The 27,160-nt window shown below is 45.8% G+C and overlaps 2 protein-coding genes across 6 annotated transcripts; one reads left to right on the top strand and one right to left on the bottom strand.

The window, feature by feature from the left end:
- The first annotated feature begins 233 nt into the window (after positions 1-233).
- On the top strand, positions 234-13,331 carry LOC144239741 (uncharacterized). 4 transcript variants are annotated; one of them, XR_013337475.1, is made up of 3 exons: positions 234-319; positions 5,107-5,210; positions 12,954-13,331. XR_013337475.1 is itself a non-coding variant. In XM_077773908.1 (3 exons), exons 1-3 carry the CDS (start codon positions 679-681, stop codon positions 13,049-13,051), a joined length of 384 nt encoding a protein of 127 aa, XP_077630034.1. In that variant the 5' UTR covers positions 587-678; the 3' UTR covers positions 13,052-13,331. The 4 variants fall into 4 exon arrangements, 2 of the variants coding, with proteins under 2 accessions (XP_077630034.1, XP_077630035.1); XR_013337473.1 differs by having other exon boundaries at positions 234-363; XM_077773908.1 differs by lacking the exon at positions 234-319 and adding an exon at positions 587-860.
- A 1,739-nt stretch (positions 13,332-15,070) lies between these two features.
- Positions 15,071-26,623, bottom strand: WDR87 (WD repeat domain 87). Of its 2 annotated transcripts, none has more exons than XM_077773887.1 (7): positions 26,549-26,623; positions 25,221-25,388; positions 21,964-24,842; positions 21,264-21,532; positions 17,349-20,890; positions 17,217-17,279; positions 15,071-16,948 (listed from the first exon to the last, which is right to left on the bottom strand). In XM_077773887.1, exons 1-7 carry the CDS (start codon positions 26,621-26,623, stop codon positions 15,242-15,244), a joined length of 8,703 nt encoding a protein of 2,900 aa, XP_077630013.1. In that variant the 3' UTR covers positions 15,071-15,241. The 2 variants fall into 2 exon arrangements, with proteins under 2 accessions (XP_077630013.1, XP_077630014.1); XM_077773888.1 differs by having other exon boundaries at positions 21,964-24,844; positions 25,337-25,388.
- Between the last annotated feature and the right edge of the window lie 537 nt (positions 26,624-27,160).

The following is a 27,160-nucleotide window of genomic DNA, read 5'->3' as shown; positions in this document are numbered from 1 at the left end:
TATGTGCCGAATGTAGCAGCCCCCCCTTAAAAGTATTTTTATACCCATCTGCAGCCACACGGCTAGGTCGTGGCAGGGCCAGACAGTCACACTCCAGGCTGGCCCTTGGCTGCAATGCCAGTCACCGGAAATGCGGGCATGTGCGCGCGAGGCTCTGGCCTTTATGACAGAAGCCCTGCATCAGCGGCCTGCGTGCGCGGCTGGCTCTGTGTGCTGATAAAGGGTCCGTCCCCCTGCGCCCTGTACAAGGGGCGCCGGGAGCCACATCACGCCCTGAGAAGCCGCAAAGCAACACCTATGAATAAAAAGCAACAGAGCAGTCAGTACCTGAATGTTTCTCTGGCCTCTCCCAGTGGCAACTAGGTGGGCAGGGCGGCCACTGAAAGGCAAACCAGAAAGATATCACCTGGGCTGCCCCGCCTCCCTCCTTCTCCTTTGCCTTCGGTGTAGATGCCTCGAGGAAACCGATGTCTGAGCGGGTTGGTCCGGAGCGGTCACGCTGCCTGAGTGGAAGCAATCGCTCCCTGCCGCACAGGCCTCCGCGCTGGCCCCACCTCCGCCTTGCTTGGGCTGGTAAAGCCACTACCAAATTTTGGCGGGAAAGCACGCGCGACTCATCTGATACGCGTGCGTGCGTGCGGGGCACGCGGGTGGAGCTAGGACGCGCGCGGGATTCAGATGCGCACGCGCGTGCGCTGGCGAGCGCGGGCGCCATCTCGGATGGCTCCGCACGGGACCCCGCTTCCTGCCTCGGGAGCGCGCGCAGCTCCCTCCGCCTGCTTCGTGGAGCCCCACAGCCGCTCGCCTTGGTCGCGCACGCGCTCTTTGCCTGTTTTCGAAACGGGTCTCGAAGTTCCGAGGTGAGGGACTTAGAGAACAGCGTGAAAGAGTGGCCAGGCCGGGGTAGTGCGGCCTCTCCCCTGAGGCGGGAGACTTCGTTCCCCCGGGGAGGGGCCCAGAGCTGCACTCAGAGCGGCCAGTGGCTTTCACTCCCGATTTGGGCCGCGGAGGCGGGACTACATTCCCCGGCGTCCCTGGTGCCATGCTCCCGAAGCCATGCCTTTCTCCGTCTCTTCAGGGCACACGAGGGCTGCAGACTAGATTTTCCAGGGTGCTGTCGTGTCTGGCAAGCTGCAGTTGCCAGTACGATCCTTCCAAGTTATGGGAGTTTCAACTTTGCCTTCAACTGCTCCATTTCTAGAAAAATTCCTGGAATATATTATCGATATTTGATGCTTCCAATTTCTTTTCTCTCGTTCTCTCTTGAATCCACTCTAATCAGACTTTTTTGCACCCATCACTCAACGAAAACTGCTCTGATCAGTTACCAATGATCTTCATTTTGATAAATCTAATGATTGACTTTCAATTCTTACTCTACTTGACTTCTTAGCAGCACTTGACAGAACCCATCTTCACTACTTCCTTGATAGGCTTTCTTAGTTTCTATGATCCCCTATGTTCTTGGTAGAAAAACCAAGTAGTTTTTCCGGTAGTCAGTCCCGCCTTGTCTGTTTCATAGCTCTTCAGGCTACTGTCCTTGGTCCTCTTCCTTATTCACACTCACTTCCTTGGTCATCTTATCCAGTCTTGTGACTTCAAGTATCATCCCTATACCAGTGAATGTCAAATTTACAATTCCAGTCTGAACCGGTTTCCTGAATTCCAGACTCCTATATCCAGTTGCCTACTAGATGTCTTCACTTCAGTGTCTGATAGGCATCTTAATCTCAATTTGTTGGAAACTGAACTCATGAATTTCTAATCTTCCTGCCAGTATCAACTCCCAACTAACTTGATGATGCCTCCAGCTTTCCACCTGGTCAAGCCAAAAACCTTGGAGTCATCCTTGACTCCTCTCTCTCTCTCATTTATATCTAATCTGTCAGCAAATCCTGATGGCTTTACACCTAAACAGATCCAGATCTGCTCAATATTTCTCACTTCTATGACTTCTCCCTGGTTCAAACCCACTATCCTCTAGATCCCTGCTTGCCTTCCTGCCCCTATCCTCTGACTCCATTACCACAATTTATTCTCCATCAGAGTGGCTTTTTAAATTTATTTAAAATTTTTTTAGCATTTATTCATTTGAGAGAGAGAGAGAGTGCGTAAGTGGGGGTTGGGGCAGAGAGAGAGGGAGACACAAAATCCAAAGCAGACTCCATATGGGAGCTTGATATGGGCTTGATATGGGACTCAAACTCAGGAACCGTGAGATCATGACCTGAGCCAAAGTTGGATGCTTAACACACTGAACCACGCAGGTACCCCTAGAGTGTTTTTATTTTAAGTGTAAGTTAGATTGTATCAATCCTCTGCTCAGAACCCACCTATGGCTTCCATCTCATGCAGGGTAAAAGCCAAAGTCCTTAAAATGGCCCAAAAGCTATTATAAGATATAATGAAAATCTATACAGTACCCTAGAGCTAAGAGAGAGTACCCAAACGAGGACAAACTCTCTCCTAGGCTGGGCTTCAGACCTTATTGGAAAAAGTATATAGCTCAGCTCACTGAGTAGCAAAAAAAAAAATTGCTGGTTTTCCCAGGACGGAGCTAGTCTGCAATATCTGGGCAGGTAGAAACCAACCCTCTGGAGTATACTGTCCACAGATGATCAGCAACCAGTGGCATGGGTGTGCAGAGGAACCAGAAGCTTGCTGGGAACCCTCCAGGCTGCAGGCCAACAGCACAGAATGTGATCCACAGGTTGGAGCACTTGTTTCCCCATTAGTGAAGGAAGACCAGGTCAAAGCTGCAAGGTCACCAAGAGACCGCATGTTCTTTGTGGCTGGCAGTGGCAGAGCTCTTTTGGATGTCTTCACTTCTGTATTACTGACACATTATACAGTAGCTGGTAATAGCAAGAGAGCCCCCTTTAGTGTCCTTCCAGAGACCTCCACTGAGAAAGCTTAATGTTATGCTCACTGCAAAGGAGAGATGCATAAAGGAATTCTATCCATAGGACAGCATATATTGAAGGGTAAATTTGAAGTTGAGAGGCAATCCATTAACAACATTGTTTCTCTAACAAGACAAGTACTTTAGCATGTGCTCGTGTCCCTTTGGGCTTCTCCCATCCTTTTCCCCTCCATCCATGTTGATATTGTCCAGTGGATGTTCTCTTTATTTTATTTTACCTAGCCTTTTAATGCAACAATAATAAGAAACAACAACCAAATATCAACGTATTTGGTGACCCCTTTCTTCCCATTTCTCTTATAGCCTCTCCAGGATTATTTTTTTTTAATGTTTTATTTATTTCTGAGAGAGACAGCGTGAGCAGGGGAGGGTCAGAGAAAGAGAGAGATACAGACTCTGAAACAGGCTCCAGGCTCTGAGCTAGTGTCAGCACAGAGCCCGACGGGGGGCTCGAACCCATGAACTGTGAGATCATGACCTGGACCGAAGTTGGACGCTTAACCAACTAAGCCACCCAGACGCCCCATTATTTTCTTATTTTTAATCCTTCTTTCAAAACCATTTTCAAAGTGAGACTTTCTGTGACAACTTGTGAAGCCTTGTCAGCCTGAAGTTACTATTATTATATTTTTATTTGAGAGAAAGAGAGCATGCACAAGTTGGGGAAAGGGACAGAGGGAGAGAGAAAAAAAATCTCAGGCAGGCTCCATACTCAGCACAGAGCCCGATGTGGAGCTTGATCCCACGACCCTGGGATCATGACCTGAGCGGAAATCAAGAGTCAGATACTCAACCAACTGAGCCACCCAGGCAGCCCCTGAAGTTAATTTTTTTTTTTATAAAGGCTTCATTGATTGCCAATTTGGCTATAAACTTGGGTATAATTTTTTTCTCTTCAATATTTTACTCCACAGTCTTCTTGCATCCAAGGGTTACTACAAAGAAAGTTGATGTTAACCTGAGCCTGTTCCTTTGTAGATAATCTGATCTTGGTGAAGCTTGCTTTGATTTTCTTATGTCCAGATTTGTGTTTTTATTCTATTTTGCACTCTATAATCTTTTTCAACTAGGATTTAAAAAATTTTTTTAGTTCTTGGAAATTATCATAATCCTCTCTTCAAGTATTTGTTGCTATTTTTATTTTCTCTCCTGAAACTCTTATGGTCTGGCCATAGGCACTTTTACCTCTGTCCTCTATGTCTCATGGCTTTTATTTTATTTTTTTTTCTTTATACATTTCTGGTTGTTTTCTGGGAGAACTTCTCAAGCTGATCTTTTAACTCCCTAATTCCTGTGCTGTATCTATCCTACTATCTCATCTATTTTGTTCTTTCAGTTATTACATTTTTAATACCTAAAACTGCCACCAAGTGGCAGTGGGTGTAGGATATTCAGAAGCTGATGGAGTAGGCTACTACAACTGGTAAAAAATAGAATGTGTGGAAGGTCCAGTGGTTTCCAAATCTGGCTGTTTGTTGAAGTCCTATTGTGAGCTCTTAAGAAACAAGCAAAGAAAACTCCTGCACTTGCAGACCTAACTTCCAGAACTCCTGCACGGCCAGAGGAACCACTGCCTTTGCCCATAGGTCAGGAATGATGAGAATTGGAAGGATCAGTGGGTGGAAGGGATGTGGGGAGAGTGCAAACCAGAGGGGAATGGCAAGGCACTACCTCAATGTATATTATTCTGTGTTTTATATTGCAGATCTCTTCCCTGATTTACTTAAGAATATTTATCTTGATTCTTTAAAATTCTGTGTTCATATAGTTCTGCCCCAGATGGTGTGTTTTTCCATCATGTTGTCTCTCTTTTAAGGAATTTATGTTCCCCAGGTATGCGGCTACTTTGGCCTGTGAGCTCATGTTCTCGGGGCAGTCAACCTGCCTATCTAGTAACATGTACCGAGAAAGGGCTGAAAACTAGGGAATGTTGTTGGCAGTTCTGGCGAGTTTGAGGAAAGGAGAAAGAGACCCAGAGTGGGGAGCTAACAGCCCCAAATAGCCAGTACTGATAATCCTCATTTGGTGCTATTGCACTAGGAAACTTCTCTGATCAGGGTGTCACCTTCAAACCCTTAGGGAGAATCTAGAAAATGTCTAGATTTTTTAAGCATATATTTATCTCATTTAATCCTCATAAGATGACTCACTGTCCATCAAAATGCATGTTTCTCCTCCCATAGGAGAGAACTGAGGCGAGGAAGGGACTGCCAGCCAAGGCTGCTCAGCCACTTGCATTTTAGTGAGACCATTAACCATTCCTGCCAATGGGATATAAACAGAAATGGTAAGTGTTGCTTTGGGGCCAACAGATTTGCTTTCTTCCCCTCCTCTTTCCTGTATGCAGAGGACTCTCAAGGCCCTAGTAAATGGTAGAACCACAAGATGGAAGAAATCAGGGTCCCCGATAGATGGATGGACTGTGGATGACCAGAGATTTCTGCCATGAATGCAAAAGAAAAAGAAGCTTTAATTTCATTCAAACATTGAAATGTTAGTGTTTTATGTTACAGTAGCTGGGTCCAGATCTTTCTAATACTCCTCACCTCTATTGCTGCTTTCTCCATGGTTCAAACCAGCTGTCCTCTTTCCCATGAATTATTGTAGTAACCTCCTCATTTGCCTCTCTGCTTCCATTCCCTAACTAATACAGGTAGGTGTTAGTAATATACCCATTTTGGGGCACCTGGATGGTGGCTCAATCGGTTAAGCATCTGACTTTTGATTTCAGCTCAGGTCATAATCTCATGGTGTGTGAGTTCAAGCCCCACATTGAGCTCTACACTGACAGCACAGAGCCTGCTTGGGCTTCTCTCTAGACCCCTTCCCCACTGGCATGCTCTCTTTCTCAAAATAAATAAACTTAAAAAAATTTTTTTTAAATACCCATTTTACAGATGCAGAAACTTGACTTCAGTGGCAAATCTAGAATTTGGATCCAAGCAGTCTAATTCTAGACCCCCATACCGCTTTCCAATGTTCCTACTGGACTAAAGTCTATTTCTTTCCAACTGCATTTTACTGAAGACCAGAGAGGATATCAGACACATGCTGGTATCTTTATCTTTACTTTAAAAATTATTTTTAAGTTTATTTATTTATTTTGAGAGAGAGAGAGAGACAGAGAGAGAGAGCAGGGGAGGGGCAGAGAGAGAGAGAATCCCAAGCAATCTCCATGCTGTCAACACTGAGCCCGATGCTGGGCTTAAACTCAATAACCGTGAGATCATGACCTGAGCTGAAATCAAGAGTCAAATGTTTAACCAGCTGAGCTACCCAGACGCCCCTTTACAGTTTTTAGTCTCCAAATCCCCCAATAGCTGACTTAAAATAAACATGTGGTCAGATCCCAAGAGATCACAGGGAATTGTGACTATTTTGTTTCTCTGTGTTTTGTATTCTTCTGTAAGATGGTTAGTCAGGTGCAGCCATCAGAGGAAACAGAGGAGAGGCTCAGGAAACCAGTTTATTATACTCACAGGTCCTAGAGATGGCAGGCATGGCACACCACACAGGGCCACATGAGAAACACATCACGGTGGCTAGGAGTTGGAAGACAGGACTCAGGGGAGGCTTAGGCCAAACTCTTTGTTGGAGTTTCTGAGGAAGAGGCAGGGCAGGGCAGGGCAGGATGAACACTTTAAGATTAGCTACTTTAAATATTCCCATTAGGTTTTGGACATAAGTGGTGGTCCCTCGTTGCCTGGCAACTAGCCCTGGGATGATTAAGCCAGAAGAATAGTGCCTCCTAGTCTTTTGTTTACTCTCTCCATTATTACTACATACCTATTTTTCAACCACATCAAGGTCTCCAATTGTTGACCCTTCTCCCTATTCATCAGCCTCCTCTTGGCTTCATTTCTTTCTCTATCCATTCTAGATACCATGAGCATTTGACTTATCCACGCCTCTGCCAGTATACTTAATCCTCATTGCCTCTTTTTCCTCCCACTCAGCAAAACCTTGCACTGTAGATCAGCCCAGCTCTGCACATTGACCAAGTGTTCACAATTGCCCAACTTTTTTACCCTCTGCCTTGGCTTGACCAAACTTAAACAAGGCTTCTCTTCTCCCTAACGGCCCCTGACATTTAACTTGACCTCATTTCTGAACAAGCACTAACATGCAGAACATCCTCCCTTAACAGCTCTCCCTGTGAATCGGCTATCAGCTGAAAACAGAAATATTTCTTGTCAGATGAAACTGGTTGTGGTATCTGCTCACCTCCTTACTTGCCAGTTTCCCCATTAAAGTTCCTGTCAGTCATCCCTATAAAGGAAACGTCTTTGTTTGATTTGACCACATTTACTGCCTTTGCAACCATGCTTCAATTAAGCACTTCTGGAGAATATTGGACATCCTTGGAGGTTGGTGGCTTACAAACTCAAGTATTTTCTCACTCCCTGCACACTCCCAGCAAATTACTTTTTACTTCTCTCAAGAAAGTGAATGTATTTGTTGGGAGCTCTCAAAGATTTTTTGCTTTGTCAGGCTCCTGAAACTTCTCCTTGACTCATCTGTGCATTTTCTTGTCATTTCTTGTCTTTTCTTTATTCATTTTTAACATTTATTTATTTTTGAAAGACACAGAGACAGAGCATGAGTGGGGGAGGGGCAGAGAGAGAAGGAGACACATACTCTGAAGCAGGCTCCAGGCTCTGAGCTCTGAGCTGTCAGTACGAAGCCTGATGCAGAGCTTGAACTCACGAACTGTGAGATCATGACGTGAACTGAGGTGGACCAAGCCACCCAGGAGCCCCACCATCTGTGACTTTAAAACCCANCAACTATCTTTTCCCATTCCATCATTTGCCTATTAGTTTTATGGATTGTTTTCTTTGCCGTGCAAAAGCTTTTAATCTTGATGAGGTCCCAATAAGTTTATTTTTGTTCTTGATTCTTTTGCTTTTGGGGATGTGTCAAGTAAGAAATGGCTGTGGTGGAGGTCTAGGAGGTGTTTTCTGCTTTCCTCCTCTAGGGTTTTGATGGTTNCTTTAGAAGGGTGTTCTTTAGCCTCCATGTTTTTGGGGGTTTTCCAGACTTCTTCCTGTGATTGATTTCAAGTTTCATAGCATTGTGATCTGAAAGTGTGCATGGTATGATCTCAATTCTTTTATATTTATTGAGGGCTGCTTTATGTCCCAGTATGTGATCTTAGAGAATGTGCCATGCGCATTGAGAAGAATGTGAATTCCATAGCCTCAGGATGTAGAGCTCTAAATATATATGTCAAATCCATCTGGTCCAATGTGTCACTTAAGTCTATTGTATCTTTATTGATTTTCTGTCTAGTTGATCTGTCCATTGCTGTAAGTGGGGTATTAAAGTCCCCTGCTATTAGCATGTTCTTATCGATAAGACTGTTTCTGTTTGTGATTGTTTTATGTATTTAGGTGCTCCCGTATTTGGTGCATAGACATTTATAATTGTTAGCTCTTCCTGATGGATAGACCCTGTAATTATTATATAATGCCCTTCTTCATCCCTTGTTACTGTCTTTACTTTAAAGTCCAGTTTGTCTGATATAAGTATAGCTACTCCAGCTTTTTTTTTTTTTACTTCCTGTAGCATGATAGATACTTCTCCATCCCCTTACTTTCAATCTGAGAGTGACCTGCTGTCTAAAATGAGTTTCTTGTAGATAGCAAGATGGATTTTGGTGTTTTGGTTTTTTTTTTAATCCATTCTGCTACCCTATGTCTTTTGATTGGGGCATTTAGTCCATTTACATTCAGTGTTATTATTGAAATAATGCGTTTAGAGTCATTGTGTCATTTGTGGGATTCATGCTTGTGGTGTGTCTCTAGCATCTTGCGTTCCTTGCAACATTTCCCTCAGAGAGTCCCCCTCAGGGTTTCTTGTAGAGCTGGTTTTGTGGTTGTAAATTCTTTTAATTTCTGTTTATTTGANTCTGCCTCTTCAGTCCGTGCATTGGACACCTCCAGTTTATTATGTATCTCATTTATCGCATTTTTTAATTCATCGTAACTATTTTTAAGCTCCATGTTATTTGTAGCCATAGTTTCTTTGATGTCTTCCATGCTTTTTTCAAGCCTAGTGATTAATTTTATGGTTATTGTTCTAAATTCTTGTTCGGTTATGTTGCTTATATCTGTTTTGAGCAGTTCTTTAGCTGTCAGTTCTTCCTNTCTTGTTAGTTTTAAAGGCATGTTATGTTCTCTGCACCTGTGAGCGCTGCTGCATCAAAGAAGGCTCTTTGACTGTCCAGGGCCTATCCGTTCAGAAAGTGTTCTTTGAATGGTATCTCTTGGTCTCTCTTGTTGAGACCTTGGTTATTTCACTTTCCTACTCGTAGTGGTATTTGGGACTTTCCACCATGTGTACTTTGGTTTGTTTCTTGACGTAGCCCTGGAGAAGATAATAGACAGACAAACACACAGGGAACAAAGGCACACAAATGCACAGACAAATCCAACAAACACACAGACTGAAAGGGAAAATGAAAAAGAGAAAAGAAGGAGGAGGGAAGGCGAATAATAAAAAATAAAAATACATAAAATAGAAAAAAGAAGAAAAGAAAAGGAAAAAAGAAGAAACTCAATAGACAAAGAACAGTTTAAAGCATATAACCAGGTTTCCCAGCTACAAATAAATAGCCGGGTGTATGCAGTGCTGGGTGAAGAGCATAAAGAAAGAGAGAAATGACAGGGCGGGGATGAGGCGAAATTGGAAATGAAATGAGCCGGCAGAAGANGAATGGTATCTCTTGGTCTCTCTTGTTGAGACCTTGGTTATTTCACTTTCCTACTCGTAGTGGTATTTGGGACTTTCCACCATGTGTACTTTGGTTTGTTTCTTGACGTAGCCCTGGAGAAGATAATAGACAGACAAACACACAGGGAACAAAGGCACACAAATGCACAGACAAATCCAACAAACACACAAACTGAAAGGGAAAATGAAAAAGAGAAAAGAAGGAGGAGGGAAGGCGAATAATAAAAAATAAAAATACATAAAATAGAAAAAAGAAGAAAAGAAAAGGAAAAAAGAAGAAACTCAATAGACAAAGAACAGTTTAAAGCATATAACCAGGTTTCCCAGCTACAAATAAATAGCCGGGTGTATGCAGTGCTGGGTGAAGAGCATAAAGAAAGAGAGAAATGACAGGGCGGGGATGAGGCGAAATTGGAAATGAAATGAGCCGGCAGAAGAAATAAGAAGCTTTTTTCAAAGAGTGAAAGAGTGGAATATGGTTGAAGAGGCGAAAGAAATGACAATGGTGTTATCCAGAGAAACTATATAGTCTGATTACTCCAGAGAGAAAGAGATGAAAAGTGTTGGGATGGCTGAGAGGTAGGGCAAAGACACCACAAAATGGCGGACTCCTTAAGATGGCTGACCTTCCCGCCCCTACATCGGTGACCATTACGACATCGGCGGGAAACAGAAACTTAAACCTTCCACCCGGGACTTTCCAGTCAAGAGACCGCGCCTGTTATCTGGACTTCCCCTACCCCCACTAACAGGCTATAAAACCCCTCACCACCCAACCCGGGCATGACTTCCCTGATTCCCCTTTCTTGAGTCGCGGAACCTCACCCGAGGGTGCATACAATAAAACTCATTCTGCGGAACATTTTTCCTTGGAGTCTCATTTACTCACCTAAAAAACCTTACAAAAAGGTAGGTAGGTGTAGAATTTACATCTACAGAATGGATTAAATGTGACTGTTTAAGCAAGCCAGTGACCAGAATTGGTCTTGCTCTGGCTCAGGAAAAAAAAAAAAAAAAAGAGGAGGGCAGCTCTCCGGCAGTGATGGGAGTGGTTTGATCTAATGCGTCCCGCCTTGGCAGTTATGGGGAGACGAGTGGCAGCGCTCCAGTCCCTTATTGAACCAAGCTCTGCGACTCACTTTTTTGAGTGTGTAAACTCCCTATGCTGGGGGCACAGCCAAGGTGGGCCATGCTCTATATCCCAGGCCTCATTTCCACTGAAATTGCTGGAAACACAAACTCGCAGGCGATCCCCTCAGGGCAGTCCCAAGCCTCTTGCCTTCCCCCTGGGGATTGAGCCAGAAGCCGCTGCTCCCATCTCCTCCAGGTTGGGTTGGAGAGTGAGGAACAGTTTCTTCCGGGGGTCACCTGGATGGCAAATCTCCCAGTTTTAAGCCCTTCGCCTCCCCTGTAGGGATCCACCCAAGCCACAAACACAAAGGCTCGGCCGCCGCGTGGCCCTTCCAGATCGAGCTGGCGCACAGGGAGCAGTTCCCCAGGGTTCGCCTGGGACGAGTGCGTCCTGCCTAGGGTCAGCTGGAGGGCAGAAAACCGGGTCCTTCTGTGCCCCAAGCAGAGGTTTTTCTGTTACCCAGCGACAGGGACAGTGTCTTGAGCAGTTTTTGCCACTCTCTTTCCCCTCTAAACTCCCCACAGAGGGGGGTCGCCCTGTCCCTCTGTGTCTCTGGTCCCGGCCCGATTTTATCTTCCCCAGTTCGCACTCACACTAGAAGGTTTTCTCAGCAGACTCTGTCTCCTTTTCCTCCCAAACTCCTAGATTCTGTAAGGGTTCCTATGGCTTCAGGCCTTCTCCGTGCGAGATATGGGGGCGAGTGTAATGTATGGAGCTCCCTACTTCTCCGCCATCTTGCCCCCTCAATGATGTAAAATGTTAACAATACTTGAATGTGATAAGGGTATACAGGTTTATTGCATTATTTTTAATTTTTTTTATAAATTTGAAATTTACGACTGAAAAATATAAAAACAAAACCTAAAACCCCAAAGAGTTCATTGCTTTCATTCCATTCTCTCTTTTTTAAAGTTTTTATTAAAAAAATTTTTTTAAGTTTATTTTTGAGAGAGACAGAGCATGATCCAGGGAGGGGCACAGAGAGAGGGAGACACAGAATCCAAAGCGGGTTCCAGGCTCTGAGCTGTCAGCACAGAGCCCTATGCGTGGCTCAAACTCATGAGCCGTGAGATCATGACCTGAGCCAAAGTTCGATGCTTAACCAACTGAGTCATCCAGGCACCTCACTAAACCCACCCTAGTCAGGCTGTCTATCCCACAACTCCACTAAAATACAGTTGTCAAGGTTACCAATTACATCTAGTTTGCCAGCTCCAGTTGGGTCTTTTATTTGGCCCATCGCTCGCTTTCACGGTTTATCACTCCTTCTTCTTGAAATGTGTTCTTTTGAGTTCTGGACACCACTCTTTAATGGTTTTTCTCTCACACTCCTGGCTGCTCCCTCTCAGTCTCTTTGACAGCTCCCTTTTATGTCTCCCCATTCTAAACATTGGAGTGCCTCAGGCCTAGGGTCAAGCCATTTAGGAGTTCCTTTGTGATGTCCAATTCCCAATCTCAATATGGTGTCTTTATTCACTCACCCTAATCTGAATGTGTAGTATTCTTCCAGGAAATGTAAGGTCCTCCCTTTGAGGTCTTACCCACGTTCAATTCCCTATTAACCTGTTTCCTGGTTCAGAGCAGTTGATAGCTGTGCACAGTAGAGGAAGTCTTTCATACTATCCTGAGCTCACATTCTGGGAGAGGGATGTGGGGTTGGAAACTCTTTTAAAAAGTCCTAGAGAGGGGCGCCTGGGTGGCTCAGTCGGTTAAGCGTCCGACTTCGGCTCAGGTCATGATCTCACGGTTTGTGGGTTTGAGAACCACAGTTCGTGGTTTCATTTGGCTGACAGCCAGCTCAGAGCCTGGAGCCTGTTTCAGATTCTGTGTCTCCCTCTCTCTCTGACCCTCCCCTGCTCTCTCCTCTCTCTCTCTCTCAGAAATAAATAAAACATTAAAAAAAGAAAAGTCCTGGAGAGGCCTGAAGTGTAATTGTCCCTTCAGAAATAAGAAATCTAGGGCCCAGTGAAGGAAAGGTCCTTGCTGTCGACCATTCAGCTGATTACTGGCAATGTTTGAGCTAAGGCCAAGGTGTCTCTGCTCTCTCCTTAAGTGGTGATTTAATGTGGTTGTTTTAGGAACTTCAAGAACCTGATGAAAGCTACAGACTTTTCCCAGTGGTCAGTGGGGTGTACTAGTACATTCTTTTTTATCTAATTTCAGGAACGTCGTGGACCCTTAGAGCATATCCAGACCTCAGGTTAAAACCTCTGCTCTATCAGAAAAATCCAAAAACATGGAGAAATCTACAGGATAACTGATTCAGTGTCTTCAACAAATCAATAGTGTGGAAAACTGGGGAGAGGGGAGTATAAAATTTTAATATTAAGAGTTATAGGAAGTAACAGTCAAATGCAGTATGTAGACTTTGTTTGAATTCTGATTCAAAGTGTACCCCTCTTCCACCCCCGGGGGACCACCATGGAAATTTACATACAGTGTCGGATGACATTAGGAATTATTAATTTTGTTGGATGTGAAATCATTATGTAAGAGAATTTATTTTTTTAGAGATGAGTATTAAAGTATTTAGGGTTGAAATATCATGATGTCTGGGATTTATTTTATTCTTTTATTTTTATTAAAAAATGTTTTAATGTTCATTTATTTTTAAGATAAAGGGAGAGAATGCAAGCCGGGGAAGGGCAGAAAGAGAGAGGAAGACAGAGGATCCAAAGCAGGCTCTGCACTGACAACAAAGAGCCCAATGTAGGGCTCCAATTCACGAACTGTGAGATCATGACCTGAGCCAAAGTCTGACCCTTAACTAACTGAGCCACCCAGGTGCTCCTGGGATTTATTTTAAAATACAAAGAAAAAAATAGATGAAGCAGTTTTTGCAAGAGGTTTGTGGCTAAATCTAGGAGATGGGGATCTGGAGGTTTGTTTTAATACTGTTCTACTTTTGTGATTGACAGTTTTTCATAATAAAGAGAATATACAAACAAGACAAGAAGATATCTAGAATGTCACAGCCAGCACCAAGATTTTGATGCTTCCTAAAGAGCCAACCATAGAATTCCTGACTCTAGGAATACAACAGCTAGAGTGTGTGTGTGTGTGTGTGTGTGTGTGTGTGTGTGTATGATTTGTCATGGCATCTTGTTTATTTTTGACCAGAAGACCCACTGATATCCTGCAAAATGAGTTATTGCTATTCCCTTTCTGGGCATAGGTATTTCTGGGGATAGGTATTGCTATTCCCTTTCTGGGAGTTTCAAGGAATTTGTCCATTTCATCTATGGTTGTCAAAATTATGGGCATGGAGTTATTTGTAGTACGTAGTCCTTATTCTTTAAATGCCTGCAGGGTCTGTAGTGATGTCCGTGCCTCTTTCATGCCTGATGTTTGCAATTTGTGCATATTATCCTCTTTTTGACACAGACAGACAGACATCAGGAAGGAGAAATGATTCAGGTCAAGGACGCAGAGCCAGCTGGACCATTCATAATTCTGCTGCCTGGTCAGTCATCCTTTTGGGGGCTTCCTGTCCCTACCCGTAGCTCTTATACTCTCCATGTGGACCTTGGCCTCCGAGGTGAATTTGCCTTCTCAGAATGTTCTCTTGCCCTTTATCCCTGTCTTCTCCCACAAAGCTAAACTCGGGTAGAGAGAGTGGAATAACAAAGGAGAGGTTGGGATGAGGGGTGGCAAATGGCATAGAAGGGCTACTCGCTAAAAGCTGATGGAAGGTTCAGCTTACCTGGGAAGAGGCAACTCTGAAGTTTCCATGGTGGGGAGAGGAGATCAGGGAAGGATCAAAGTTACTGGCAGGGACAACTTCCTCTGCTTTATCACCCCTTCCCTTTAACTTTTATCTCCTTCATTGCTAGAGGGAAGGAATCATGAGACACTCTCAGGGTCTCCTCAACACTCACCACACCTGCAGTTTGGGACTCCCAGTCACCAGCATGCAGAGCTATGAACAGTGAGACAGAGTCTGCCTCCACTGCAAACCTCCAGACACTGTGCCGTCTTCTGATTCTACAGTCCATTTCCTTTCTACTGTGTCAGTGCCTCTTATATTAATGCCAGATCTTCCTTCATTTCTGTGCCAGGTGCTTTCCTTCCTGTGGTCTTTAGGGGAGGATGGGGGGAGGCAAGGAAGGAAGAGGACAAGGACAGACTCTTCTGCCTGAAGGCCTCCAGAGGGTGAGTCCCCGGTGCCTTCTGGGATCTTTTCCCACTCTCGGGAGTATGTATCTGGCATCCCTTGCTACTTTTCTGAAGAAGCAACATTTGAGGAACAGGGAGACACATCACAGGGCTTGGTGCAAATGAGAGTCTCCTCTTTATTCCGCATATGGAAGCTGGTTTCTGGAGCTGGGTAGGGAAAGGGCTTTTGCCTGGCCCAACCTCTGTGTGAGCCCTAGGGATGAGGGTCTCGATTATGGTGACAAGGCCTTTCTCCAGGTGGGAATGAAAACTCCTGACCTCTCATCAGTCCTAGATTAAGGGGTAGGAGCCATGATGTGGGGCATTTCCTTGGTAAGGTGGATATCAGCTTCAGGCAGGCTCTTCCAGGCGAGTTCTAAGATCCCGTAGTGAGCAATGCCTGTGGGAAGCATGGTACAGACATTATTCTGACCTGGGAGGGGCACCACCTCCTGGAACTCCAGGGGACCTTTAGGGTTCTGAGAGCCACCACAAAACAGGCGGTAAAACAACCGCTCCCCAGGAACTAGGTCTGTGGCCCGTAGGGCCTCCATGTAGCTGATCTCTTGGGATTGGGGTTCCTTCCTCAGTAACAGCTCCTGCAGAAGCCTCTGGATTCGGGGCGACTTAAGGTGGTACACATCCATGAGCTGGTAGAACTGTTCCATCCAAGCAGCACTATCATCTGCATATTGCTGCTGCAACACCCGCAAAACATAGTACAGCGCCACAAATGTCTCCCACTGAGGCAGCTCTTCCTTCTTAGAGACGGGCTGTTCCTTCTTTTCCAGCTTGGGCAATTTGGGAAACCTGCCTCTACCCTTAAAAGCCCAGAAGTCCTTTTGAAACATCAGTGCAAGGGTTTGTTTTTCTACAGAGGCCTCGGCATCTGGGAACATGTCTCTTGTGGCAGGATGAAAGTGTCGCATCTCCATCTCCCTGAGAGCAGTGGACATCTGCTCTGCCCGTGCGCTCCTGTAAGGCTCTCCTAGAAGGTGCCAATGTATACCCTTTGGGGTTGGAATCCTTTGCATATCTAATGGGGGCTTTGATGTGGGGACAGCCAAAGGTTTCAACCAGCTTTCCTTTTCCTTTCCTTTTATAGGAGGGATCACTTTCAGGTACTTTGGACCCACGGGCTCCTTAGTGGGTTTTGCGCTTTGTGACTCCAGGACCGGCTTGTGACGGTTCACGATGGCTTTGAGTTGGGCCAGATGTATCCAGTCTAGGTTTCCTTTTGAGGTGAGGTCTTTGAGAAGCTGGCACAATCTGTGGAAACTATCCCTAGAAAGCTGTTCTCCTGCCTCCATCCGTTCTAGGACATGGTGGATCCATTCTACATCTGAGAGTCTTACCTCAGCACCTGTTTGGGGCGCAGGTAATTGCACCTCAGTCTGTCTCATCAGAGATGGGTGATGCCGCAAAATCCACCGCCACTTGGGCACCCGTGGTTTACGCTGGGGTTTCTGAGCCTCCACGGTCTTCCTCATTATGTGAGATAAATATGAGGTCTTAAAGTCTGGCTCTGGAGGCTCTAAAACTGTATCCAAAACTTGGATAGGTACGGGCTTATATTTCTTCAACAGTTTTCCTTGTTTATCCAAAATCCTTGACTCTGGAAATGCCCTGGATGTGTCAAGTGCTCTGGCCTTTTCTTCCCAGGATACTTGTTTTGTGGACACTGGCACTGGTATCTTCTCTTTCCTGCCCGGAGCTATTGAGATCAGTTTCTCGGAAGGGACTTTCAGAACCTTCAGTTGTATAGCACTGTCTTTGATATCAGGAATTCTTTTTCCAATAGAGGGGATTACTTCTCTTCCTCTTTGGTCTTCTTGTCTTTGTTCTTGAAGCTTAGGTAATTTTTCTTTTTTTAAGATCTCTTTTTCCTTGTCTGTCTCTTCTTGCAGTGAGCTTTTCTCCTCGTCTTTCTCACTCAGACTTTCTGACTCTTCCTCACTGATGCCTTCCTCCTCCTCCTCCTCCTCTGACATTTTCTTCTCTTCCTCTGACACTCCCTTCTCCTCCCCTTCCTCCTCCTCCTCTTCCTCCTCCTTCTGTTCCTGTACCACCTCCTTCTCCCTCTTTTTCTTCTCCTTCTCTTTTTCCTTTCCTTCCTCTTCCACCTCCCCTTCCTCTTCCACCACCCNCCTCCTCCACCACCCCCTCCTCCATCACCCCTTCCCCTAGTGCCCCCTCCTCCACCACTCCCTCCTCCTCCTCTTCCTCCTTTTCTTTCTCCTCCTCCTGTTCCTCCTCCTCCTGTTCCTGCACCTCCTTCTTCCTCTTCTTCTTCTCTTTCTCCTCCTTTTCCTCCTCTTCCACTTCCACTTCCTCCTCCACCACCTTCTCCTCCACCACCCCCTCTTCCATCATCTCTTTCTCTAGTGCCCCCTCTTCCACCACTCCCTCCTCCTCTTCCTCCTCCTCTTCCTCCTCCTCCTCTTCCCCCTTCTCCTCCTCCTCTTCCTCCTCCTCCTCTTCCTCCTCCTCCTCTTCCTCCTCCTCAGACAAACTCTCTTCTACTTCATCTAATAGGCTTTCCATGTCCTTGGCAAAGCTCTCTCTTTCCCCTTGACTGGGAAGCTCTCCCTTTGTTGTAACCACTGTCTTTAGCTCTTTTCTCTTTCTTGCCCTTTGTTCAAGCAACGGCATTACCTCTTCTTCCTCTGTTACTGCTCCCTCCACTTCCTGTATGATTTCTCTCTGCTGTCTGGCCAATTTGCCTTCTTCCTTGATTATTTCCTCCTCTTTCTTTATCATTCTTTTCATTTCTTTGGCCAGCTTTCTCTGCTTCTTAGCTAGTTTCTTCTCATTTTCAGTTATTTCCAGCAGTTCCTCAGAAGAATCCCACTCTTTGGCATCAAGTTTACTTTGTTCTTTGTCCAATCTCCTTTCCTTTGCAAAGAGTGACCTCTCTGTCTTTGTCAATTCTATTTCTTCCTGGGTCAGTTTTCTTTCTTTTTTGATAAGGTTTTGAAGTGCCTGTGAGATTTTGCCACTCACTTGTGACTGTGCCTTGGAAGTGCCCTCGCTTTCTTTAGCTAACTTCCTTATTACTTTGGCTAGCTTCCTCTCTTCTTGGGCATACACCCTCCCGCCTCTGGTATACTCCAGTTTTTCTTTGGCAATGTCCCTTTGCTTTGTGGCCAGTATCCTATCTTCATATACCAGCATCTTCTCCTCTAGAGACAATTTCTTCTTGATTAGTTCAAGTTCATTGTTAGTCAACTTCCCCTCTTTTAAGGTTTCTTTGGTCTCTCTTGCAGAGAGAGTTTGCTTTCCCTCAGCCAGCTTCACCTTCTCTTGGGCCAGTTTCTTCATTTCCATGTCCAGTGCCTTTTCTTCCTGGGTGCTCTCCCACTCTCCTCTGAGGAGTTTCAGCTGTTGAAGTATTGTCCTCTTCTCCACAGCTAATTTCATCTTGTCCTGGGCTAGACTGTGTTGCTTCTCAGCGAGACTTTCCTCTAACTGGGCCAGCTTTTTCTCTGCCTCAGCCACCTTCTCCTTCTTCTGGGAAACTTTTTCCTTTTCTTCCATCAGCTTCTTCTCTACCTGCACCACTTTCTTCTTGTACATGTCCATTTTCCCCTTTACATCAATTAATTTATTTCTGTTGTGCGTGAGGTTTTCTCTGAGCCTCAGCAAGTTCTCTTTCTTCTGAGTAAATTTCTCTCTCTCATAAAGCAGATTCTCCTTCTCCTGAGCCAGAGACTTCCCCCTCCAGGCAAGGATATCCTTTTTCTTCATGAGTTTCTCCTTCTTCTGGACCAATTTTTCTTTTTCCTGGGCTAGTTTTAACTTGTTCTCCATCAGCTTCTTCCTTTTCTGGGCAAGCCTTACCTCTTCTTCGGGCAGTTTCTCCTTGTCCTTGGCCAGTTTCCGCTCTTCCTGGATCAGCAGCTCTTCTTCCAGGGCCAGTGCTTTCTCTTCCTTAAGCAGTTTCTGCTCTTGCCAGGCCAGCGTCTTCTCTTCCTGGTCCAGTCCTTCCTTTTCCTCAGCTAACTCCTTCTCATCCTGGCTCAGTTCTTCTTCTTTCCAAGCCAGCTCCTGCTCTTCTGATGCCAGCTCCTCCAATTCCTGGGCTAGCTCCTTTTCTTGCAATGCCAGACCTTGCTCCTTCTGCACCAGTTTTTCCATTTTCTGGACCAATATTGTTTTTACCTCAGCCACCTTCCCTCCTTTCTTTGCTATTTTCTCTTCGACTTGAGCCAGTTCCTCAAATTTCTTGGCCAGTAGCTTCCTTTTCTGGGCCAGTTTCTCTGCTTCCTGGGTTAGCTTCCCCTCCCTTTGGGCCAGTTTTTCCTCTTTGTAGAGAAACATCCTCTCTGTCTGGCCCATTGTCTTGTCTCTTTGAGCCAGTTTCCCATATTCTCTGGCCAGTTTCCTCTCTTCCTGGGCCAGCTTTCTCTCTTCTTGTGCTAACCTCTCTTCTTCTTGTGCCAGCTTCCTTTCTTCTTGGGCTCGTTTTCTTTTAGCCTGGGCCTGTTTCCTCTCAACACAGGCCTGTTTATATTCTTTCTGTATCTGTCTCTGCTCTTTTTCCATCAGCTCCTCTTCTTCTTCTTTTCCTTCTCCCCATTCCTGAGACAATTTTTCTCCCTCCAGGGTCAGTTCCTCCTCCTTATCCTTGAACTGTGGCTCTTTAGGCCTGGCTGATACCTCATCCCAGACCTCTGCCCACTCATCCGATCTCAGCTTCCTCCTGTCTTCATCCAGCTTTACCTCAGCTGGGAGTGGCTTCTTTTCATCCATTTGTGCTTTCTCCTCTTCCTCAAGATGCTTCCTGTCCCAAGCTTCCTTCCATTCATTCCAGGATATCTTCATCTCACCATTGGCCTGTTTCCACTCATCCCAGGACTTCTTCCACTCCTGCCAAGACAGCTTCTTCTCTTCTGTAACTGGTCTTCCTTCTTGTGCAACCACTCTCTCCTCTGGTTTGGCCATCTCCTCCGTTTTCCGACTCACACCCCTCTCTCCTTTGGCCACTTTCCTCTGTTTTTTATCCACTTTTATTTCCTGCCTGACTGCTTTCCTCTCTTGCTTAAAGGGCTTCCTAAAGGATTTCTTCTCTTCTTTCTTTGGTATTCGTTTTCCCTTGGTTAGCTCACCTGGTTCTAAAAACATAATTTTCTTTCTCTTGCCTTTTTTGGAAATTATCTGGGTTTTCTGCACGCTTGGCATGTCACTGGCTTCCTTTTGGATTTGCTCTTGTGCCTCTGGTATCTTATCCTCCTTTCTGATCACCATGTCTTCTCTAATTGTCCCTTCATGAATAAAAATTGGTTTCTCCTCTGGCCAGGCTATAGCCCAGTTGAGGTCCTCAGACAGAACCTCACTTTCTTTCTTCAACAAGGGGCAGATCTCCTTAAAAAGTTCCCAACTGGGCTGCCGATCTGCCAGTACCTCTTGAGCCATTGTCACTAGCTCCATGTTTAGAGCTTGTGACACTTTGGTTTGGGAACCAGATAGTCTCAGGGTCATAAGACGACATAGATCATCCCGCCATGAAGAGCCATCTCCAGGGGTGGTCCTGTGGCCAGGCATTCCCGAGGCACCTCGCCCCCTGGCCTTCAGCCTCTTTATAACTGGTTCAACCTTTACAGCAGACAGAGATTTCTCAACTGTAACCGCAGTTTCTTTTATCTTCTTCTTGCGCCTCTTTAGGGGCTTCTTAAGTGTTTTCTTCTTGCCTCTTCTGTCACGTAATTTCCTCAGCATCTTCAGGGTCAGCGCAGTATGGTCCTCTGGGGTGTCTTTCTCTGGAGGTTGTTGTTCAGCATCTTTTGAAATCTTGAACATACTTACGGTTGAAGACCTTCCAGAATGGATGGCTGTATCCTTCACCTCAAGTAGTGCAGCTTCACTCCGGTCACCTTCACCCTCGAAGGGACGTGGCTCTTTGCCAGCCTCTTTTATCTTCTTGAGTGACCGCCACAATTTTCGGGCTGGAGGGAAGATCATGAGACATAGATAAGGAAGGCATGGCATGGGAGGCCTAAGTCACACCCTTCCTACTAATGGCATGAGCTAAGAGTAATTGCCATAAAATGAAGTAGCAACAGAGGGGGCTGAGGCTTAAAAGAAAAAAAAAAGGATTCTCCTTACTTTATTGCTGTCCTCCCCCCTTCCAAACCCTATGAATATAAGCCTTAAAGTCTTCCTGAGTTTGGGTAGAATCTTCCTAGGAAAGTTCTTTTGGTAAAAACATCTGTCTGCTTGTCTCTAGTCCTACCTGATTGATATCTCTGACCCATGTTAGCCCTATCTGTGTTGCCTCTTGGGGACCCCGAGGCATGAACCAGATCACCCCATACATACTGTGCTTTTTTCCCCCTGCACGGCCCCGTCTTTGGCCTTTGCTGGTCTTGGTGGCAGCTTCAGATTCTTTAGGAACTTCAGATTTCTTGGAAAGGGACAAAAGCTCAGAAGTTTTTGCAACCTCTAAAGAAAACACAGACTGTTTTTCTCCCTCTGACAAGGTCAGGTTTTCATTCAGTCGCTGCTCCACTTGAGTATGAAGGATTTGGAGATCTGTGGCCTGCATCCCCAGGAGATGGTCCAGCGGTTCCTCCCCAATCATTTCCTGCCTATGAAAGTCAAAGGGGAGGAAAGACGTGGTGAGTCAGGGACAACAGGAAAGAAATACCATGGAACAGTCAGGGGGCTTGGCAAAGTGGCCAACAGAGACAGTGTACGTCAAGGTAAAGGATGGCCAAGAAGAAAGAAGAAATCTAGAAAGCCAAGGTGGCAATGAATAGAGTGGTTTGTATGGGGACTACAGGGGTAGGAGAAAAGGATGAAAAGGGGAACTTTGAGAAGTTGGGGACAGATAGGAGAAGAAATAGAGACAGGAGTAAGCAGTAGGGATTGTCAGGAGGGTCTAGAAATGGGAAAAGACTGTGAAAGAGAACAAGGACAGGAAGAATGAATGCACAGGTATGAAGAGATAGTGAAGGAAGGGAAGGGGAGAAGAAAACTAGAGGCTAGTCAAGAATTGCAGAAGGCACAAAAAACTTACTGCATCTCCTGGAAGGTGTCTTGCTTCTGGATCAGGCTTAGGAGTGAGGACTTAGTGTGGATTCCAGTGTCACTCATGAGGCTCAGGGCCTTATTCCTCACTCTTTGGTCCTTGTCCATCAATCCTTGGGCCAGAGGCATGGCAAAGAGATGAGTAATCATTCCCAGACGCTTCAGCCCTTCCCAGGCTAGCTCTCGGATCAGTGGATTGGAATTGGTGGTATCATCCAGTAGACGATGGGCTGTTTCAGAGCGCAGGGCTGAAGACACCTCATAAGAGGCAAAGATTTGCCCTAGTGCACCAATACAGCATTGGAACTTGAGTGGAGAAGCATGGATCATAATGTTGAGGATTGTCTCCACCAGGCTATTAATAGCTATTTCACTCATCTTTTTGCCCAGCCAACTGCGGTTTGATGAGTCTGTAAGGACACTGTAGGTTATATCCTTGGATAATCTCATTTCTATGAGGTCTTCATCCTCCTTTTCCTGTGAAAATATTCCTGCTTTACTTATCAATTTTGCCCTTCTGTGCCAGAAGAAGAATTGCTGGGACTTGTCCCATTCTATTTCCTTTATAGGTGAATGAAGGTTGCACTGGAGGAATATTGGACTGCCTTCTGGCCAAAGACGGGCACGAATCACTGAGTTGGGGATGTAACAGTCAGGAGCCATCAGCCATTTCTGCCCTTTACCAAAGTAGCATCGCAATATTTGGTAGGGGTTGAGTCCATCCCAGGTAGTCAGCTGTAGTTGGGGAGGAACCACGTAATGGGCGTGATGAGGTTTTCTCACCTCCGTCGAATCCATTTCCCCTTTATACAAGGAATCGTGTCTGAAGGCAGACAGTAACACGGGACTCCCTTGTTCATCTTCAATGACATGTGGTACTGTATGGTCAAAGGCGATGGCCCGGTTATTGACCAGTTTCTCCAGCCCCACTAATTCCTGTTGCCCTTTTTCAAGGTAAATATACTTGGGTACAAACATGGTCTCAAAGGAGAAGAAAAAGCTGGGCATGAAAGGCTTAGGGACCTCTAGCACTTCATCTGGCATGCTCATAAAGGAAAGGTGGGACAGCAGGGATGGGTGAAGCAGTTTGAGACAGGACACCAGATAAAGACTCTGGTTAAAGGTCACAAGCAAGTCACCCCGGTCATTTGCAAAGCACAGTGCCCCAAAGTGCAGTGATGAGTCCAGCATGGCTACAAGTCTGCCGTGGAAGTTCCAGACCCGGACAGAGCCATCAATACCACCTGTGACAAAAAGACTCAAGGACAGGCAGACGTCAAAGGATGTGATGGTACACTGATGCAGAGGCAATGTCTCTATAAATGCTGAACCTTCCTGTGACTCAGAGGACAGGAAATCATGGAGCTTCCAGAGACGCAGGCAGTTAGTCTCTGTGATGGCACCCACAGACATGGGTAAGAGTATCAGGTGTTTTAGGTGACAGCTGCTGAGAATGCTGGCAAGGCGCTTCAACTGTACTTTCTTCCCCTCAAGCACTGCTTCTGACAGGTGCACATAGTCATCCATTCCATAGGAGCAAAGCAAAGAATTTTCTCGGTTACCAAAATGCTCTCCAGGCAATGTAGAGAGTGCCAGTACAGCTCCAAAGTGCATGAATATCTCTATGCGGGCACAGTTGAGCTGGGAAAGCACTCTTATCACACCACTCTGGTGTCCAGAGAACATTAGTCCTTGGAGACCCCGACCCAGGTAGAAATTCCCGTAAGCCAGGCATTGTACCCAGTCTTGAGAATTGGGTGAAGTGCACAAGAGATACTTGGCTGGGCAAGGGCAGCGGGTCGTGTCAAACACCAGCACATCTGTGCTGCCTGTTGCTACAAAGAGCTCCTCTTTCTCTGGGTCATAGGCCCAATCCACAGCCTGGTCCAGGACTGAGAAGGGCCAGGTGAGGAGCAGAAGATCCCCTGTGACGGGGGACATAAAGCGCAACAAGCCATCGTTAGTAGTGCACAGGATCCGGAAGCAGTTATCACCGCAGCGGACCCGACGCACCTGCTGGGGAGTAGAGCCACAGACACTGAAGAGGCTATAGAAGCAGGGCAGACGGCGCAAGGAGAACGAACAGGTAGTCTGGCAGAAGAAAGTAATGCTGTCAATAAACTGGAGCCGACAGAGCTCCTCGCCAAGTTCGAGCCGCCGCAGCAGGTTCCCGGAAGTGAGGTTCCACTCCTTGATTAAGCCTTCCTTGCCAGCTGTCAGCAGGGTGTGCGCTTCGGGCCGGCTGCGGATACACACCACTGATGAGAAATGAGCCTTGAAACTGTGGAGAGAGTGGCCTCGAATGAGGCTCCAAACTTGGATTTCCCCAGTGTAGTTCCCAGCATAGAGAAAGCCCTGGTCAAAACAGGTGAAGCAGCAGGTGATAGAGGAGCCACTGGTGGTGGAAGTGAACCTCTCAACCTCAGCTAGCTGGCCATGGCCCTGGCGCTCTAGGACCCTCACCATAGTCTCACACAGGGCCAGGAGGGAACCATTGGGGCCATTCAGCATGATGTCCTGGATAAGCTCATCACCAGGCATGGGAATCATGTGGGCCATTTGAAGGCCCTTGCCACTCCGCTCAATGATCCAGGTGACCACTGCCCCCAGGATGCCCGACAGAAGCATTTTCATTTCTGGGTCATAGCAGAGGCAGTTGATGTTAAAACGGCAGGGCACTATACTCAGGGGTTTGAATGACCGAAAGTGGTCCCCAAAGAGCCGCAGGATCAGGTCACCGCAGTAGGCCACGAGGATATGAAAGGAACCCGTGTGGACCATGGACTGGATAGGAGGCAAACGTTCAGTCATGGAGAAAACTCTCTTCTCAACCAGGTCCTCAGTTTTGCTCTTCACCCATACTACAGCCTAGAAGAGAGTAAGATGGAAACGGCCTAGAAGAGATAGTAGGAGAGGAAAGGGCAGAATAGTCTGCTGTTCCCCCTCCCTCCCCATTCTTGTGCTGAAGAGGACTTGGAAGACTCTAGAATGTTTTTACCCTCTGGTTATGGGAATTGGAAATACAGTAGAAGCAGGAAGCCTGGGACCCTCTCCCTAACCTTGACCTACTTTAGGGGAACCAGAAAATCTACTTGGCGAGGAGACTGTAATTGGAGAAAGGATGGAGGGGGGATCTTAGCTCTAGGTCACCTTCATCAAGATTTTCCTTTGATGGTCTGGTGTGAGCGCTTATGTGGGCCCCTGTTGAATGGGCTAAGAAGGAGAAGAAAAGCTAGGCAGTTTTACCTGTATTTCTTTTGTGCTTGTCACCCAAGAGAGGGAGGCAAAGAAGCTGGCATCGCTGAAGTAATGGCATATAAGCGGCATATTGTGAGGATGGCGAGACTCTCTGAACAGTATCTGGGACCGGTCGCTCAGCACTACCACATCCTTCTTTGAGTTACCTGAAACTTGCTGGGGAGAGGCATGGTGTAAGCGAAGAGACTGGGGCACACTGGCACTAAGTATATTCTCACACAAGCCACAACCAAAGCACAACCCCCCCACACGCACAGCCTGTCCCTTGTAAAACACCTGCACTTCACAAGCGACCCGCACAATGTCTAACACAAGAGAGAACCGAACCCCTACAGGGCCTATACGAGCAAATTTCATAGTGTGAGCACAGGGAACAGCATGTTCTTCCCAACATACCTGTTCTCTTACACTCCCCCTTCTGTCTAAAAGGTACATATGTCATAAAAGACACAGTTAACACATTACCCAGGTAAGAGCACCACCATATACCTACATGATATGTAACAGAGTGTGGCCAAAAAATCCATGCAGCTTGAAGTTCTTTTTTTTTTAAAGTTTTTAAAATGTTTACTTACTTTTGAGAGAGACAGAGAGACACAGCGTGAGCGTGGAAGGGGCAGAGAGAGACACACACAGAATCCAAAGCAGGCTCTAGGCTCTGAGCTGTCAGCACAGAGTCCCACATGGGGCTCGAACTCATGAACCGTGAGATCATGACCTGAGCCAAAGTCAGACACTCAACCTACTAAGCCACCCAGGTGCCCCCAGCTTGAAGTTCTTAAGGCTTAAAAGTGCATGAAGACTTTTAGAACACCCTACCTGGCTTTTAAACTTGAAAAAGGAAGATAGTATATATCTATATTTGTATCTATCTATGTGTATATATATACATACATATTATATATATATTATAGATATATAATTATATATCTATGTGTATATATATACATACATATTATATATATATAATTATATATATATATAATATGTATTATCCACAGTGATACAGCATGTGCTATGAAACATGCACCTAGGATGGCTTACACAGAGCCGACCATAGCAAAACTGAGGTTGGCAAATGTTCTGTCTGGTGCCTTCTCCCATCTCTTTTAGAAAAATCTCTCTCCCCTAAGTGTTCACTTTGCACTATCAAGGGTACTTGCAAGAGATCCCTAGACTCATTTGGAAATTGAAGGCTCACTTCCTACTGTGCCTGCTTCCTGCTTCCATGGGAAAATCTATGCTCCTGTGAAATGCTCATAATGATTAAGACAGATAGAGGCCAATAACATGTTTATGTCCTACATATATATTACCTTGCTTTTATATATGATGTCACTTATGAGGTATTTAAAATCCTGCCACAGGGGAATGAGTCTGGAAGAAGCCATCACCTTGATTATTCCTCCTTAGGACCGTTGCTCAAAAACGTGCAGGATTCCGAAAGAGGACAGCTTAGCCATTACTACCTTTTGAGGAGCTAGGAAATAGAAATCAAGATTCATGAACTCTTGTTTACTGAACACTTCTTGAGTGTCAAGAACTATGCATAAGACCTGTCTTTTCATTTAATCCTGGGGCCCAGTGAGGTAGGTATTACCCCCACCTTATAGATGAGAAAACTGAGGCTTAGGGAAGATGAATAAATGAGGGGAGGATTGAATCTCAGCATTGGCTTTCCTAACCCAGTAGTTATCACAGGTGAAGGAAGCAGGGAGAGGAGCCAGGAAGGAATACTATCACAGGCAAATAACATTTCTTTACTGCTGGTAGTGTGTCAAGAGAGTATTTTGCAAGGTTTAGGAGTAACCAAAGTGTGGTCCCTGGATCTCCTGTACCGGGATTCCTAGGGGAGCCATGTCTTAACATGGAGAGCCCTAGGTTCTGGTCTAGACCTACTGAAGCAGAACCATGGAGGTGGGACCCAG

This window comes from Crocuta crocuta, unplaced genomic scaffold, assembly GCF_008692635.1.
Source record: "Crocuta crocuta isolate KB4526 unplaced genomic scaffold, BGI_CrCroc_1.0 scaffold267, whole genome shotgun sequence".
NCBI classification, from domain to species: Eukaryota; Metazoa; Chordata; class Mammalia; order Carnivora; family Hyaenidae; genus Crocuta; species Crocuta crocuta.
This window is presented reverse-complemented; position numbering and strand designations above follow the sequence as displayed.